Here is an 18,713-nt window from a genome sequence, read left to right on the forward strand (position 1 = left end):
ATTGGGAGCTGGGTGTCTGGGTCCTAGAGATAGGCGCACTTAAAGCCTGCAACTCTGGGGGTGTGGTCCAGACCTTGGGTCTGTGTTACAGCAGGCTAGAGTGTCTGGTTCAACAAGGCAGGGTTCTGAAATCCCAAGTTGGCAGGGAAAACTGGCTCAGAGCTAATTTCAGCGTGTCAGGTGATAGTCCCAAGGGGGTCTCTGTGACAAATTGGTCACACCCAGTATGGTCGTAATTATGTTCATAACACTGACACAAAGAAATTAGAAGCAGTGTAAATGTGTACTCCGTCTCCTTCGTCAGGGAAGAGATGCTGTCAAACTCCAGGTCCTGACTGAAGAGACAGTGTGAATTAGACTCTGTTAAGTTCTTGACTGAATCATGCTGTAACTCATCAGCTATAAGCAGAAAGGCTCCATGGTCAGAACCCCGACATTCCCACTTGCTTAGGAGAATTGTTTTCGTTCACAGCTTCAGCCTATGATGGCTCGTGTGACATACGTCGCAGGCTTGTGTCCCCTCTGTATTCTGCATTCTCCTTCCCCGTCCAGTGAAACACACACATCCCTCCCTGGGCGTCCCCCGCCCCCAGCCCCCAGCTGAGCGATAGCTCCTGCGCCGCTGCCACCCAGTGGTGCTGGCCGCGGCTGCGAGACTCCGCCGCCGGCTGGGTGCCGCTCGCGGGCAGGTGGCGGCGGGAGAAGCAGGAAGCGGGCCGGGCCGGGCAGCAGGATGGCGGCCGGGGACTCGGAGAACATCCGCTACTGTGCGCGCTTCTCCTACCTCTGCCTCAAGTTCACCCTCATCGTCTACTCCACGTTCTTCTGGGTGAGCGCGGGCCGCCGGCCGGGGACTCCCGCGGGCTGGGGCGGGAGGGGGGCGGCCGAGGAGAGACCCCGATCCCCGCTGGGACCGGTCTGCGCGAGAGGGCTACGTTCACCGCCCAGCCCAGGCGCCGGGATACAGCGCCCGCCTGGAGATGCTGCGCTGAGGCGAGCTGGCGCTGCGGGTGCGGTCCTGGAGCCCAGCGCCCCCGGCCCGTGTGTGTGTGTGGGGGGGGAGGCACCGCCTCTCCAGCCCTGGCAGTGCGCCCTTGTGTTACACCAACAACACACCAGCAAATACCCCCAGGCCAGGGCGAGAGCTGCCTGCGCACTCCGGGGCAGAGTTGTTGTTTTTATTTATTTTTGGTTGTTTTTTTGGGGGGGGGGGACGGGCGGAACTCTCGAGTCATCCTCAGCGTGGATGTGCGTTCCCGGGGCTCACCTCGTGTGCTGGTTCGGCAGGGTTTAGTGGATGGGCATGGAAGAATTTTGTAACCGAATGAGATCTCTGGCGGCAATGCACCGTATGCCCTAGAAGGACCTTTGGAAACCTCTGGGGCGCAGTTTTGTGGTTGTCACTGGGTAACAATCAACTGGTTTTGGCAGTTGGCGACTTTCAAAGGTGGAAGGGTGTGGCAGGTGGCATGAAAATCAGTTGATTTTCCATAAAACATTGCTTTGTCTCACTCAGATGGGAGTAGGAAAGCTAAGAAGGGGAAAGACCTCACCCACTAGAGAACCAGTTGTTTTGTGTCTGATTAATGTAGGATGATTTCAATTTTAAGTTTGTGGGTTGTTCAGTGATGTTTCATCTGCTCTGTTCTGTGCTTTTAAAAGAGGAAGGTGCAATGTTGTTTGATGTCTTTTACTGATTTTCATAGTTTCGAAAGGTAGTACAAACTCTCCGCTGTGTGATAGTTATTCTATTGTGCAAAGCAGTAGACCAGCTCTCATAGTGCCTAAGAAAATTGTTCAGGCGTGAAGAGAAAGTAGTCTAATAGAGCTTCTGTTGAAAGAGACATCATCCAGGCTGTTATAGCCCAAATCCAATTTACATGTCTCTCCTTCTCAAAAGTGGCAACTTCACCTCTGATATGCATCCTGAGTATGAAAACAATGATCAGTGGTGAACACTCATTTAGGTAAAAAAAAAAAAAAGGCAAATTTCCATTTTCAGGGTGTGAAGTTCTGGATTTACAGTAGAATCTGACAGACTATTTTCTGTGCTGGGAAATGTCACATATGTTGACATTTCAGATTCGTAGATGAGATTTGTTTCTGTCTTTGTCTTCAAAATGCTCCAAATTCAAGACTACTGCATTTCTTGTTTTGAAGATCTGATAATTTTTCCCTAGTAGGGATAGATTTTTAAAGTAAGGCTTTTTGTTTTTAAAGCATGAGTTGGGAGAACATGTTACCTTGGGTTTCTGAGTCTTTATAATGTAGCATCCCTTTAGGTTTTGTTTTGAAGAAACAACTACAATTTGAGGAATAACTGAAAATCAGAACATAAAGCACATTGCCTTTAGTTCAGACTTTTGGGGATATTAGGTATCTTTTAGCCTTTTTTGTTTTATTATTTTTTTCTATTTTTTAATAGAAAATTAACCTTTTCTCCTCCTTGGACTCCTGGTTTCACTCTAGCAACCATTCCCTAAGTAGAACCTTCTGCAAAAAAAGGTCAGGGCAACAATAATTCTAGCCTTCCCACATTAGGATACTTGTCCTAGTACTAACATTTTACTAATTTTGTTCTGTTGTTCTGTGTTCAAAAAGTTTCTAGTAAATTGATTTATACACAGGTATGCCTTCTATTCTTTCTTAAACACCACATTATCTTTTTTTCTGTAAGCAAACTTTCTGTAAAGGCACCCTTGTACTTCATTTACTTGTCTGCTCTTTCATTTGGCATGGTAGGCTTGTTCTAGTGTGGCATAATACATCACTTAATAATACACCACTAAGTAACAGAAAAGTCAGCCCTGGTATCACTGAGTACCTGCCCAGACGAAAGTAGCTTTCAAACACCTTAAGAAACTTAGTCTTTATTTGTATTTCTCCCCTTCCTCCCCCGTGGATTTTCAACTAAGAAAGTATGCTAAACTTGTTCCTCCTATCATATATCAAAATACATAAGGTGCAGTCTAATACCATGGAATAGTTGTTAAAAGGAAATTAGATATAATGTTTTGGTAATTAGAAATGTTAGTTCATAATAATGTTCGGGTGAGCTCAGATTAGCTTATGTGAATGGATTTTGCAAACATATAGTTTACAAAAAAATCCTGAAGAGACAGAATTTAAATTCGTATGTTAATGAAGGAAAGTTTATAAACACTGTATCTTCCTTTAAATAACTCCTTGTCACCCCAGCACAGAGTCCAGGCAGATTTTACCATGCCACCCCACCCTCAACAAAATTACCGTAAATGTTCCAAAAATGAAAAGAAGAAAAACTATAAATAACAGACCTACAAATATAGAATTCCCAAGACGTCTATATTTTAGTGATCCTTTCATTTTATTTATTTTAACCTTATTTATATCTAAATGCTTAACTCATTAATATATTAAGAAGGCGGTTTGGAACTTGAAGTGGGACGGAGGCCACAATGAAAGAACTGTTGGAGGAGGAAAGGATGGGGGCTGATGGCATTTATTCTTGCAGAAGGCTTCCTTTGTTAGTTTAATTGTCTTCTTTCACAGATTAAACGTATCATGTATTGTTTGAAATATGTCACAGGCTTGTGTTCCCTCTATATTCTCCATTCTCCCAGTCAAGTGAAACAGATCTCCTTACTTGTCCAAATGTGTAATAAGTACCTAAGGCTGAATTGTTTTTTCTGTTATGCTGACACAATCCCACTGACTTCTGTGAGAGTAGAGTTTTGTTCTTTATAGTGAACAACCCTTCTAGCTTGTGAAGGAATTTCAATATGTTATACTCACTTGCTTAAACCTTTATTGACTGTACTTAATGGCTCTATACTTTCTCCTCTGTTAGGGTTATATTTTGTTTTGTGCTGAGCACATTCACCTCCCATTTACTTCTATTAGTTTCTGTGGGCGCTACCCTCTTGAGCACACTTGCAAAGCAGCTAGAGAGCTGGCCTACTGGGGCAACTGGGAATTCCTCTAGTGTCAAGAGTTTTGCTAACCTGCTGTAGGGGCCAAACCACCTGCTGGCAGTCTCAGCATAGAATTGAGGCAAAGGTAATGTAAAGCTACCTTACCCCTTGTTTCTCCTGGTAATTGCCAGAATTACTGTTGTTGTAAAAAAACTTAACACTTAACATTAATGATTTTTTGCAATAATGGGTCAGGGCTGGAGTATTTAATTAAAGAATAAGTATAAAATTTGTAAATTGTAAGACTTTTTTTTCTTAATTTGTGGGTTTGATCAAGCACATGGGTCTCTCCAAATCTAATCCTGTTGCTTGCCACATGTGCATTTTACAAATTTTCTGAGACACATCCATTTACTTAAACTAATTTTTGCTCCTGTCAACATTATTGAAGATGCACAAAGAGGAATAAAAATAGTCTGAAAAAACTTGTTTTGACTGTCAAAATGAATAAATTTGTTGCAAGGTCCTGACACTGCTATGGTTTCAACTGTGCATCTAGAACTCTGTTCAAAAACTGCTGACTTTTCTAGACAACTGATTTCCAACACTTCCAGCTAATGAGGTAGTAGCATAATTTCTCTCTCCAATGTGAAGAAGTATTTATGTTATGCTAGCCATAATAACATTATCAATTCCCTTCTCCTCCAAGGCCTGCATCCTAGGTTGGCCTGTAGTAGGGTTTGTAACAATAGTGGGTGTGATGTGAACATAAAGCATTTTACAACACTGTTAGACTGTAATTGAGTTTTGAAACTGGCATCAAACACGAATACAACCTTAATGTAGATAAGATCTTAGTCACTGATACAGTTTTAAAAAGCTGTTTTTCCAGAGGTTCTAACCATAATTATGTTTTAAAATAAAACCCATTTCCCCCATCCAAGATTTCAGGATGAAAATAACTAGTGCTGATAGTCACAGAATTACTTGACACACTTAAACTTTTGTATGCGAATTAAATAGTAAATTTTGTGCTGGAACCAGTAATTAAGAAACTGCTTTTTCTTCCACTTGGGAAAGTGACTCCACTCTTTTCCACACACACAAAAATACAGAGGATGTCCCTATCCTTTGGTGAGACATATCCAATTAATACAAATCAAGGCCAAATCACTTCTGGTGTGAATAAAATATGATTTGCCAAATTTAATTTCAGTTGTGAAGGGACAGGATGCAAAATATACATATGTCTTTGTGGCCTTGTCTACACTGCCAAGTTTTGTTGCCAAAACTGCCCTTTGTCGACCAAAACAGTGAGTGCATACACACTGCAAGGTGACTTTTGTTGGGAAAAATGCCTGGCTTTGGCGACAAAATTCATCCACCCTCACGAGAGATTTATGTCTTTTTCCTCTACATTTTTGTTGATAAGTGCCAGTGTAGACACCAGGCTTGATTCCATCGCTTTAATTAGCCTCCAGGAGGTGTCCCACAATGCTGATCCTGAAACTCAAGGAGTACTGGGAAGCCGAATGGCATGACAGAAAAGAGACTCACGCATTTGTTAAGAACGGAACTGAATGGATCATTAAAGTAATGGAGGAAAAAATGCATTTGCTGAAGTCCTTAATAATGCTGCAGACTGAGAAGACAAGTGCTCCACCTCCACTGCAGAGTATTCAGAACTATTTTCCATGCACTCCGCCTGCACATTCCTTTCCACTCTCTGGGACTTCTCGGTTTCCCCTTCACTCCACCCCCTCAGAGAACTTTCACAATGATAGCTGGACCTACACACAGTTGTGAAAAGTCTGTCGTTCTCTGGTTCCTCCTTTCCCACCAAGCATCTCTGTGTTCGTGTGTGCTGTTTCTTGTGCAATAAAAGCAAAGTTTTATAATGGTAAATCATCTTTATTTATTTCCTACAAATTGAGATAGCAGGCTCTACCAATACATGAACTGGCAATTTAATCACTTCCTTACTGGAACATAAGGCCCCCAAATGTCACCATTGTCCCCTAGAAAACTACATGTAATGTAACATTGAAGCACCTCTGACAGAGATATGTTACTGGTGATCATTGTCAAAGTGCTGCCTTAAAACACCCCTGATTCGAATAGCCCCCTTCTGGGCTCCTCTGACAGCCCTGGTATCTGGCTGCTCAAAATCAGTGGGCAAGCAGTCTGCCTCAACAGTCTACCCCTGAGCAAACCTTTCCACCCTTAGCTTCACAAAGATTATGCAACATACAGCACGCGGCTATGACCATGGGAATATTATCCTCAGTGAGGTCTAACCTGCCATAAAGGCATCACCAGCGTGCCTTTAATCTGCCAAAGGCACATTCAACTGTCATCCGGCACCTACTGAGCCTGTTGTTGAACCGCTCCTTACTGCTGTCCAAGTGTCCCATGTAAGGTTTCATGAACCATGGCTGTAAGGGGTACGTAGGATCCCCCAGGATCACTATGGGTATGTCAACATCCCCCACTGTAATCTTCTGGTTTGGAAAGAAAGTCCCCGCTTGAAGCTTTCTGTACAGGCCGGTGTTCCTGAAGATGCATGCGTTATGCACCTTTCCAGACCACCCCGCAGTGATGTCAGTGAAACGCCCGTGGTGATCCACAAGCGCCTGCAACACCATGGAGAAATACTCCTTCCTATTGATGTACTCTGTCTCAAGGTGGTCTGGTGCCAAAATGGGAATATGTGTGGCCATCTATCACCCCTCCACCGTTAGGGAAACCCATTTCTGCAAAGCCATCCACAATTTCATGCACATTTCCCAGAGTCACAGTCCAGGACGTGATTTATTGCCCTTAACGCAGCTTCAACATCGACTTCCCCACTCCAAACTGATTCGTGACCGACGGTAGCAGTCTGAACTCGCCAGCTTCCACATAGCGATTGCCACACGCTTCTCTACCGAGACAGTAGTTCTCATTCTAGTGTCCTTGCTCCGCAGATCTGGGGCGAGCTCTGCACATAGTTCCAGGAAGGTGGCTTTCCGTATCCGAAAGTTCTGTAGCCACTGCTCCTCATCCCACATCTGCATGATGATACGATCCCACCATTCAGTTCTTGCCTGAGCCCAAAAACGACGATCTACCCTATGCTCCTGATCTGTGAATGCTAAAAGCAATCTAAAGTTGCTCCTATCCATATCATGCAGAATGTTGGGTGCCTGCAAGTCTTCCTCAGTTAGGAACTTCACAATTAATTGCACTGCCATCTGCAAAGTCTTCATGACATTTAACAGAGCATAGGCGAGCAGGGCAGGATCCAACCCTTCTCACAAAGATGCCAGGCTGCACAGCAAAGAAGGGCCATTGCAAAAATGCCGCAAAAAAAGCCAGAAGATCCTTGAGTGCTGGGACAGAAAGCAATGCATCATGGGACATTTAGCCCTGTCCCAAAATACGCTGTGATCCGCCGTGATTTGCTGGTTATGATTATAAAAATAAATATATGGAGATATACCTGTATCTCATAGAACTGGAAGGGACCCTGAAAGGTCATCAAGTCCAGCCCCCTGCCTTCACTAGCAGGACCAAGTACTGATTTTTGCCCCAGCTCCCTAGGTGGCCCCTCAAGGACTGAGCTCACAACCCTGGGTTTAGTAGGCCAATGCTCAAACCACTGAGCTATCCCTCCCCATGCCATTTATATGTATGTATCATTTTTTATTTGAAGTTATAAGTATTGGCTCTATACCTGGATTTCAAATGTTTGCTCCTGGGGTAACACCCACAAGGTAGTTAGCCAGCACATCTTGGAGGTACTATTCAAATTGAGTGTCCCATAAAAGAACATTTAAGTGATACTAAACCATGGGAGATGCCTATTACACTTAGGGTACATCTACACTACAGCGGGGAGTCGATTTAAGATACGCAAATTCAGCTATGTGAATAGCGTAGCTGAATTCGACGTATTACAGCCGACTTACCCCGTTGTGAGGACGGCGGCAAAATCGACTTCTGCCGCTTTTTGTCGGCGGCGCTTACTACCACCTCCGCTGGTGGAGTTAGAGCGCCGATTCGGGGATCGATTGTCGCGTCCCGACGGGACGCGATAAATCGATCCCCGAGAGGTCGATTTCTACCCGCCGATTCAGGCGGGTAGTATAGACCAGGCCTTAATGGAATTTCCTGCAATGACTAAGCGAAATGCATGGACATGTGACTTGTCCATGTGACTCCAACCACCATCTTGATACTGTACTTTTCCATGGTAAGAACGATGGGATACTCTCCACATGGCAGAAGATATCAAAGGCTCTGGAAACATCTCTGTTTTGCCTCTTTTCTGCTCCAGCCTCTGGACTATGAACTTACATTAATGGAAGCATTCTAACCAAGGAATTGAGGACCTTCCAATGATTTGGAAGCAGCCAGAGACTTGACTTAAGCCATCACTTTATTCCATCACTGCTACGAGCCTGAACCAAGAACTTTGCAATTATTGTATGTGTTTGATTCCTTTAACTAATTTTAACTCTCACCTTTCTTTCTTTCTTTTTATGAATAGGCCTTTAGATTTTAGATACTAAAGGATTGGCATCAGCATGATTTTTGGGTAAGATCTGGGTTATATATTGATCTGGGTGTGTGGCTGGTCCTTTGGGATCAGGAGAATCTTTTATTTGATGAGACTGGTTGTAAAGAACCACTCACCTTTAAATCCAGTATTTTTAGTGGTGATATAACAACTGGAATGTCTAAGGAAACTGCTTTTATAACTTCTTGTTAGCCAGTGTGGTGAAACAGAAGTTTACTTTTGTTGCTGGTTTGGTATATCCTATGGGGGATTAGCCACCAGTCTTGGGGTGTGTCTACCCTATTTCTCATCAGTTTTTCCTGAATTTGGCATCCTAAGTTGTGGCCCCCAAAGACACGGTTACAGGTGTCGTGCTGGACTGTGGGATAGGTACCCACAGTGCATTGCTCACATTGTTGATGTTGGTGCCCCCACTGTGGACACGATCTGCCGACAGAGGGAGCAAGTGTGAACACGAAATTGCGATTTTTATTATGTCAACTTTTGGGTGTCGACATCACTTTTGTCGACACAAATTGGTAGCGTAGACATGGCCTATGTGTGGTTTAGATTTCTGCAGCAGCTGGAAGGAGGAGAAGAGTGAACACTGGCAGAAAAGGGTAAGTTGGAGGGGTTAAAGTCCTTTCCCAAACTGTTACCTCCTGGTTGAGGCAAAGCAATGATGCTGGTTTTTTTAGCCATCTAGGCTGTGAGTTTTGTTTTTTGATGGTTTGCTAATAGAAATAATGAGTACAGTAATAAAGCTGGTTTATTACACACATTTTACAAAAAAAATATTCCACCTGTGTGTAAGAGAAGTGCACACGAGGACAAGTTTATTCAAGTAATGGTATTGGTGGATAGAGGGGTAATTACCGTATATACTCGATCATAAGCTGGTTCATTTATAAGCCGACCCCTCCCTCCCCGCCAGATGGATAAGTAAAAATGGAAAATTTTTATAACCCGTTCATAAGCCAACCCTATAATTCAGGGGTCAGCAAACTTTGGCTCCCAGGCCATCAGGATAAGCTGCTGGTGGGCCGAGATGGTTTGTTTCCCTCGAGTGTCCACAGCATGCCTTTCCTAGCAGAGTATACTTAGGGTACATCTACACTACAGCGGGGAGTCGATTTAAGATACGCAAATTCAGCTACGTGAATAGCGTAGCTGAATTCGACGTATCGCAGCCGACTTACCCCGTTGTGAGGACGGCGGCAAAATCGACTTCTGCGGCTTTTTGTCGGCGGCGCTTACTACCACCTCCGCTGGTGGAGTTAGAGCGCCGATTCGGGGATCGATTGTCGCGTCCCGACGGGACGCGATAAATCGATCCCCGAGAAGTCGATTTCTACCCGCCGATTCAGGCGGGTAGTATAGACCAGACCTTAGTGTAACTGCAAGTCTATAATAGGTTTAAATTATCTGCAGTAGTAGGGAGTTTGAACAGTGTATAGTAAAGGGTTGTAAAATTTACAATTTCTAAGCTACCAGAGTGCAAACATACACCTGAAACTTGTTTTTCAGCTCTTACAATGTATACAATTAAAGAGATTATGGTGGACAGATTTCTTATTTTCTTTTTAAACAAACTAATTCCAAACAAGAAACATTGTATACCACATTTCTCTCTGGAGTAGATTTTATTGTTGAGATTTAAGTTCCTGAAAGTTGGAGTTTGTAATGGAAAAACTGACACAGTCCTAACTGTGGTGGCTGTAAGAGGCTTTGATATAGCAGAGTGTAAAGCAGGCATTTGAAATCATGGCAGATCTCAAGGTGCTGATTTAATCAAATTCAGATTTAGACCTGTACAACAGCAGCAGTGTATAAAAGAAAAAGCAGTGCTGTTTCTGGGCAGTAACACTAGGAACTTTATTGGCTTACTAGTGAGTTTATCTATTCTTAAAAGGGCACATTTTTAACTTTTTATTGCAAATCATTTCACTGGTATATATTTATATTTATTTTTATGGTCTTGGATAGGAAGATCTAACACAAAAATTAAAATAAAACTTTAAGCCAAGTAAGGAATATAGGGCTGTAAGGCTAGCCAAACCCAGATGTATATATTTTAACAAAAAAGGTATTTTCTAGACATTTATTAGTTATATTAATATGCATGCTATAATAGCCGAAAAGCTGCAATTTATCCATTAAGTTGGTACCCAAGATTTTTGATAAGACACTGTTTAAGGGGTGAACCTAAAAAATCATATACAATTGTATTCTAGTGATTAGAGACAGATTTTAAATAAACACAGGACTAATCCATTTGTGTGTTCTGTTATTGGCTTTTCGCAAACTATTTTCCTCATCTCAGAGTTCTTTGTAAACTGCAATAACCTCAAAGCGTTATTCAGTATCAACATTTTTAGAATAAGATTAAAATACTACATTACATAATAATTCTTTTAAAATTAATGGACTTTGCAAATCTACTATTATACTATTACTATTATAAGGTTTATTGAAGATTCTTTGAGTTGTTTGCCAATGTTCCCAAGTTTCATACCAGCTAGAGTAATATGAATTGTTATGATAAATAATATAATTTATAACTGATAATTCAAAATATTTTGCTTTTTAAAAGCTAAACTAATATTAGAGATCAGCCTTCTAAAGATGTAAAACCGGTTAAAAATAGCTAGAGTAGAAAAGGGCTTGTAATGTAAATAGCAAAGTTGAATAAGTGCTCTGTCTTTTCTCTTCTGTGATTCATAAACTCCCTTATACAAAAGGCACTCTGAATTGAGGGAAGGGTGTTAGCTTGAATTCAGTCTTATTGATTTAGTTATTTAATGGTTGAATTTAACAAGACAGTGATAATTGTTAATGCACAAAGAGAAAAAGACATTAATATCAAGTATACCATGTATAGAAGTGTTGTGTGGGTGAGATTTGCTGTGGCAGCAAAAGGATCAAGAACTTGCAAAGCTCTTGGAAGTTACTTAGTATTACTGGCTATGTCTACACTACAGACCTTACCGCGGCACAGAAGCTGCACCACGGTAAGGTCTTCTGCGCTCTTTGCCAATTGGAGAGAGCTCTCCCGTTGGCATAATTCAACCACCCCCAACGACTGGCAGTAGCTATGTTGGAGGAAGAGCGCCTCCCGTCGACATAGCGCTGTCCACAACAGGCACTTGTGCCTGTCAGGGAAGTGTTTTTTCACACCCCTGACCGACAAAAGTTTTACTGACAAAAGTGCTAGTGTAGACATAGCCTAACAAGAGTAATAGAAGCTGTGACCAAATACACGTGTCCATAGCTAATATGAGTCCAAATGCAATCATCTTGTGGACTGAATAGTAGAGAATTTGAATTGTCAGGCTGAAATAGCCATACAAGAGCAGAATAATAAGTCTAATATTTTTTTCCTGAAAGCTTGCATTTATGATGTAAAGGGGAAAATCGCTAATCTTGGCAAAATTGAATTATTAGAGTAACAGTCATGTCTATAGTTTAAAGATACTTAAATTTGACTCTTCCCAACTATAATAAAACATTCTACTGTTTTTGACTATCTAATCTCAAATTTTATTTTGGGATAGCTAAGAAAATCCACTATATTAAACCTGCCAGGCAAAATGTTTGAAAGAAATGTGAAGTCCTCTAGAACTGTTGCTCATCCTCTATAATATACAGACTTTTTTGCAAGCCTGACATACAAGTAGGAAGATCTGGTCTACAAGGAACATAAAATTCTCTCTTCAAATTCAGTTGGCGGAGGGAAGGAAAAAAGGCAGGTTGGTAAAACTTGCACATGGACTAAGCCCTTGTACATCTTATGCAGAGTTTTGCTAAGTGGAAAAGTGCCCGTGTGACTGTTATTGTCAAAATGTGGAGCTATCAGACTGGCTCCCAAAACAGTATTGTTTGTTAGAGGTGGCCAAGGTTTATCCGATTAAGTGGAAAACGAGAAGGAGCCTTTGCACTGGAAGATAATTGGAACTGGATGATGCTTAACCAAATATTAGTCCTGTCTTTCCTAGAAAATCCTTCTTTGTATTGAGCCTAAGCATGCACTGTAGAAATCAGTGGGAGTTTTGTTACTGATGTTAGTGGAGTATCTATAGGTCCAGTATCTATAGTAAACTTTTTTTTATCAACTTTTCATAATTCTCTTGGCATGAAGTGGTGTGCAAATGAATAACTATGTACAGGGCCACTTTGAACTTATTTGCTTGCAGTGTACTTTAATTTTGGGGTCTGTATGATCTGCAAAGAGAACATTATACAAGTTAAATTTAGAGACCAGTACTTTTAAGTTTTTTTCTTAACCTAGTGCACAGTAATTGTAGAAGCAAATGATTTGTAATTAATTCCAAAGCAATTAGTGGCAATATTTGTATATGACAAGAAGTGACAAAGACAAATTTAATACAATTCATCAAATGACATCTCTGTATTTAAGGTAAATATTATTATTTGAAACAAAAATAACACCTGTTTTTCTTTTTTTCATTGCAGTTGATAGGAGCACTTGTTCTTGCTATTGGAATTTATGCAGAAGTTGAAAGACAGAAGTATAAAACCCTTGAAAGTGCCTTTCTAGCCCCAGCAATTATTTTAATACTCTTGGGCATTGTAATGTTTCTTGTATCGTTTGTGGGTGTATTGGCTTCTTTAAGAGACAATATAGGCCTTCTTCAAGCAGTAAGTACTCTTGTTTTTTACTGTCTTTTATAGTTTTTAGATATTACTTGAACTCAATCTCCCTAACCATTGCTTCATCTATCTTTTATAACATTGTATAAAAAACACAATATTTTTTCCTCTCCTTCAATTAAATAATAGAGAGAAACTATGTAAAGGAAGGCTGGTACACACAACTTTAGAAGCAATACAATCAAGTCACTTTTTTTACTTTAAATAAACATTTTAAATCCTTTATAACAATCTGTTCTTACGAATATTTCATTGCCCAGGTATCTTCGTAATGAATCATCTGGATTATTATTTAATATGTACAAGTGGGATTTTCACAAGTGCTCAGCATTGGCCCAGCTCTGCTCCCACTGAAATCATTATTGACTTCTGTGGGAGCAGAGTTCAGCCAATGCTGAGCACTTTTGAAAATCTCATCGTGTGTGTGCACAGAGCCATGAGTGAACAAATGATGAATAAATAAAAATGTCAAAGATTGAGAGATTAGATTGTTTATTTATAAGTAGAATTAATATTATGAATACTTGTAATATTTTCTAATTAGTAGTAAGGTAATAAGATTCCCATCATCATAGTATCTGGTCTCACTTTATATACGTGGAGATTAGAAATGTACAAAACAGCATCTTCTAAAAACAAAGAGCATATTCTTTGCAGTCCTGTATAGCAGTAAATTGAGCTTCTCTCAAGTGATCTATGTCAGATGAAAGTTGTAAATAAACAGTTTTAAGAGATTCCAAGACTAACAGCTAGAGAAAAGCTAAATAAAGGGATATCCTATAACTCACTTTAAAAGACGGTGAATGCCTACTGATATCTAATTCTAGAGGGTTCACCACTATGGCCTTGGCTACACTTGGCAAGCCGCAGCAGCGCTGTGAAGCGCGAGTGTAGTCGCACCGCCAGCGCTGCAAGAGCTCTCTCGCAGCGCTGTAAGTACTCCACCTCTCCGAGGGGAGTAGCGTGCAGCGCTGCGAGCGAGCGTGCAGCGCTGCAGGCGCTGATTACACTGGCGCTTTACAGCGCTGCACTCGCTGCGCTCGGGGGGGGGCGTTTTCACACCCCTGAGCGCAGCAAGTTGCAGCGCTGTACAGCGCCAGTGTAGCCAAGGCCTATGAATGCCCTACCTCAAACTTGTGTGAGCTTCACCCTTGAAAAAGATAGCTGAAGCAATCTTTCTATGTGTTGTTGATATAACCGCACCTAGGAGGAGAATCAGTCTTTGATGAGATAACTGGGACCTAGAGAAGTAAGGGCTTTATAGGTAATAACCCCAATCATGAATAGGCAGTCAAAGTGGATTGCACTGACTGACGCTTACAAATAGCCGTCTAAGTTAGCCCCAGGTACACTGTGTGCCATTTGTGTAACCTAATGATAACAAAGGCATGTATTGTGGTGAGGACTGCATTTGAGAGGAAATGGCACATTCTCTTGGCCAGCTGAAAATGAAACAAAAAATATCTGGCCACTGCTACTATTTGAGAACAGAGAAGAGTAGAACCTTGAAACTGTGAACTACTTCGATAGATGGATTTTGCAGCAGTTCTCAAACTGTGGGTTGGGACCCCAAAGTGGGTTGCAACTCTGTTTTAATGGGATCGCGAGGGCTGGCTTAGACTTGCTGGGGCCTGGGGCCAAACCCCAAGGCCCTTTCGAAATGTGGCCCTGCGAACACGGGTGGAGGACTCAGGAGGAGCAGGGGCAGCCGCACAGCTGGAGAGAAGCAGCGGTTTCCCCTTCAAAGTGCCGCTTCTCTCCGGCCAGCTGCGCGGCTGCCCAGTGCTCCTCCTGAGTCCTCCCGCACCGCCCGCCTGCTCCCCTGCCCCCACAGTGCAGCTCCTCCCCCTCTCCATGCATCTAAAGAAGTGAAGTTTTTTACCCACGAAAGCTTATGCCCAAATAAATCTGTTAGTCTTTAAGGTGCCACTGGACTCTTTGTTGTTTTTGTGGATACAGACTAACACGGCTACCCCCTGATACTAGACTCAGACTGAATCTAAACAAGTTGGCTCACATCCAAATCTCTGTCTACCATTCATTGGGGAAAGCAGGGGGAATAGTTCTGTGGGGTTCATTGAAAAGGAGATGTACAACTGCGTATTCAGTATATTGATGACATTGTAGCACATAGCTCCTCAAAGTCTTAGAGCTGAGATCCCTGAGGAGGAAACAGCAGTAACCTAGCACTTCTCTGCTATTTCTGTGAAAGAATGAATGTAGCTATTTGAGGGCAATTCCATTCACCCCTGCAGAGTGCTGTGGTCACAACTTAAGTTATAAACATAAATTACAATAAGGAAAACATATAAAAACAATTTTTATTCACCTGTCAAATTTTATTTACTGAATAGTTAAATGTGATACATAATGTAGGCTAAAATGATGGGTGATTGCGATTTTAAAAAGTACACTGGAAATTGACAGATACCATACAGATACAGATAAAATCTGAGGTTGAATGATCATAGTCTCTAATTGTACAGCGGTATTGCTTCCCATTCTATGGCAGGAAAGTTTACCATGGATTTGAACCATGAAGGTTCATAGTGTTTCTTTCTTAAACTAATTCTGTCTCTAGCAGAGGAAAGGACTTCAATCTGTAGTAGTTCCAGGTTGTTCACAACTGTCTGAATAAGCTCAGTTTATTAATGTGGGCAGTCTGCAGTGTTTACTTCTGGGACTTGTTTACTCTTGGTATGTGTTTGTGTTCACAAGTGACAAACTGTATTTTCCTGGTTGGGGGTTGGGAGAGGAAGGAATAGGTCAGAAGCAGGAAGTACGGAAATTTCCCGTGCTCTGTCCACATAGTACAGCACTAGTTTTTGCCCTCATGTTTTTGAAAAAGGGAAGTGTGGTGGTAGTTAACATCTGATCCTCTTAAAGCGCTCTCACTTTGCTATCAAATGTACTAAGTCCCAGATTTGGCTGACTTTGAATACTACTGATCTTTTCAGGAAGCACAAAAACATAATGTGTTTGTTTTAGCGATTTGTTAATATGCTATTCCAAGAGCTATGATGCTGTTATAAAGAGAGGAAGAGGTGTTTTGGCACGGTAAATGCAGTGCAAGTTTTAAAAAAGCTATATTAATTTCAATTCAGTTGAAAACAGGAAAATTAATTTTCAGTGTTGCCAAATGGAAAAAGGTAGAATTAGTAATATGGGGAAAATAATCTCTCAAATCACAGTTTTTATATATAGATATATAGATAGATAGATATATTTTAACCTTGAGCTTTCCTGTTGTCTTTCAAAAGCACATCGAGATTTTGAAAATTGTTCAGTATGTTGGAGGTTAAAAATTCCTGATTTAAAGCAGAATAATTGAAGGAATAACTGAAGAAATTTGATCCTAAGCTTATTTAGGATATTTTTTTGCAATTACATTTTGCAGTTTATGTACATCCTTGGTATTTGTCTCTTCATTGAACTGGTTGGTGGAGTTGTGGCACTAATCTTCAGAAATCAGGTAAGCAAAATTAGTTTACATTTTTACTCCTTAGTAATATTATGACAATATGCAAATGTGTGGCTACACTGTTTAGAGGGTAAAAGTATTCAAATTGTCATCTGAACACTAAAAGGTGAGGGACTAAAGAAAGGTACTGGTTTTAAAGTTTTTTTCAAATTAGTAGGAAAAAAGGGAATTGTCATGACTTGTGCAACTTATTTTGAGACCGAAGAATAAAGGAAAAGGTTATGTGTATGGCTCATTAGTAAGGATCTGCAATACGTGCAGAACTGGTTTGCAAAAGCTTTCTGTGTTGTGAAATGCTTTTCTTCATTTTATCTCCCATGTCCCACCCTTTGCTGCTTTCTGAAAATTTCAGCTGCCTAGGGAGACTTGGGCACTTTTGGGTGAACAATCTGTTTTGCATTTTGTTTTCACCTTACTCGTGTATATTAGTACAGTAGTGCTTACATTATCTCAGTTCTGTTACTGGGTCAGAGTATCTTTCTTTCAATAACCAAACTACTTTGCTCCGACAGACTAGATCAACCAAACACTTTGTGTATTGATTAAATTAAAAAATGGACTGTTTAATCTATGTGTGTGTGTTTTTGGCAGATAGGTAATAGATTATTCTTTTCTGTTAAAGTTTTAGGACATAAATGTACATGCCAGATTAAGTAGCAGAAACCTATACACATTTATTTTTATTTTTTCTATTTTTATATTGGCAAAATCAGTAATAACATTCAAAAAGAACAAAGGAGCAAAAAACAAAGGGCCACCCCCCAGTTCCTACATCTGTCTCTTGTACAGAAAGTGTTCTTATGGATAGCTTTAAACACATCATTTTTAAATGATGAATCTTGCCATTTTATTTCTCACTGTTGTATTGAAACAAGCTTTCCCTTTCCCCAGCACTGCTTTTTCCACTTGATGCTACAGTGAAGTTCTGAAATTGAATTGTAATATCAAAAGATGGGTTATCTTCACTTTTAAAAGTTATATTTAACAGCGACAGTAACATATACTTAACATTGTGCAAATTATTCTTCTAAATTCCACTTAAAGTGAGAAACTAGATATCAGAATGGAACCCAGCAAATGTGTTTACACTGTATTAGAATCAAAATGAGCGGACATTATAGTAAGTAGAAGATTTGGTTCATGGTAAATAAAATATCTGAAATTGCTGTTTTTTAAGTGGGGGAAGGGTTGCTATTGATTTTCATAAAGAAAAGGGTCCAAATGGTTATTCCTCTAACTCTCCCCTCACAACTTTATTTCTATTGGCTTAGTTGACTGACTCAGCAGAGAGATTAATAACTGAAGAGATCTGGGGGCTGTACTATCCTCTTTTAGGGTTGGTGGAAGGTTTGGTGTTAATGGTTTATGGATAAGGAAATGATTTTAAACATCCTATTGTATTCAGTGATGCACTGAATTTAAATGCTGATGTTTTGCATAAGCCACTTCCCTCTGAAAGCTGAAAAGTTACGTTGCTTTTCTTTGAGTCATACTTACTGTAAGAAATATCTTATAATGGCATCTGTTTACCATCCTTTATCTTTCATAACAGAGAAAGTATCAGTTATGTATTTATTTTTCATGCAGCTATTATGTACAGCCTGTCCCCATTATTCTAGTGTGTAAGTGATGTTTGAAATCGTTATAGCAATTTCATTTTTATGGGGCCATTGTGTATTCTATAGGGCAGTGGTCCCCAACCTTTCCTGTGGGGCGGGTGCTGGACGATTAGCTGCCGAGGACCGTGGTCGCCGGACAAGCAGCTACCGAAATGCTGCTGTGAAGCGGCAATGTCAAGAGGCGTCGCCGCCGAAATGCCACCATGAAGCAGCATCATCAAGGGGCGTCGCTGCCAAAATGCCACCGAAATTCGGCGGCATTTCGGCGGTAGCGCTTCTTAACATTGCTGCTTCTCGGCGGCATTTCGGTGGCTGCTTGTCTGGCGGCCACCTCTGGATGCTGCTGCTTGTCGGTGGCATTTCGGCGGTGACGCCTATTGACGTTGCTGCTTCACAGCGGCATTTTGGCAGTGACACCTATTGACATTACCGCTTGTCGGCGGCATTTTGGCGGATGCTCGTCCGCCACCACGGTCCTCCGTGGCTCATCGTCTGGCACCCGCCAGACG

General features: G+C 41.2%; 1 protein-coding gene across 1 annotated transcript in view; it reads left to right on the forward strand.

Moving 5' to 3' along the window:
* The first annotated feature begins 594 nt into the window (after positions 1 to 594).
* TSPAN15 (tetraspanin 15) overlaps positions 595 to 18,713 on the forward strand; it is a 33,884-nt gene continuing 15,765 nt past the window's right edge. Inside the window, exons 1-3 of the mRNA XM_034776543.1 lie at positions 595 to 829; positions 12,907 to 13,092; positions 16,502 to 16,576. Coding sequence (XP_034632434.1) covers positions 734 to 829; positions 12,907 to 13,092; positions 16,502 to 16,576 — 357 coding nt within the window. The 5' untranslated portion in view covers positions 595 to 733. The remainder of the gene's footprint in view (positions 830 to 12,906; positions 13,093 to 16,501; positions 16,577 to 18,713) is intronic.

Source organism: Trachemys scripta, chromosome 7 (assembly GCF_013100865.1).
Source record: "Trachemys scripta elegans isolate TJP31775 chromosome 7, CAS_Tse_1.0, whole genome shotgun sequence".
NCBI lineage: Eukaryota > Metazoa > Chordata > Testudines > Emydidae > Trachemys > Trachemys scripta.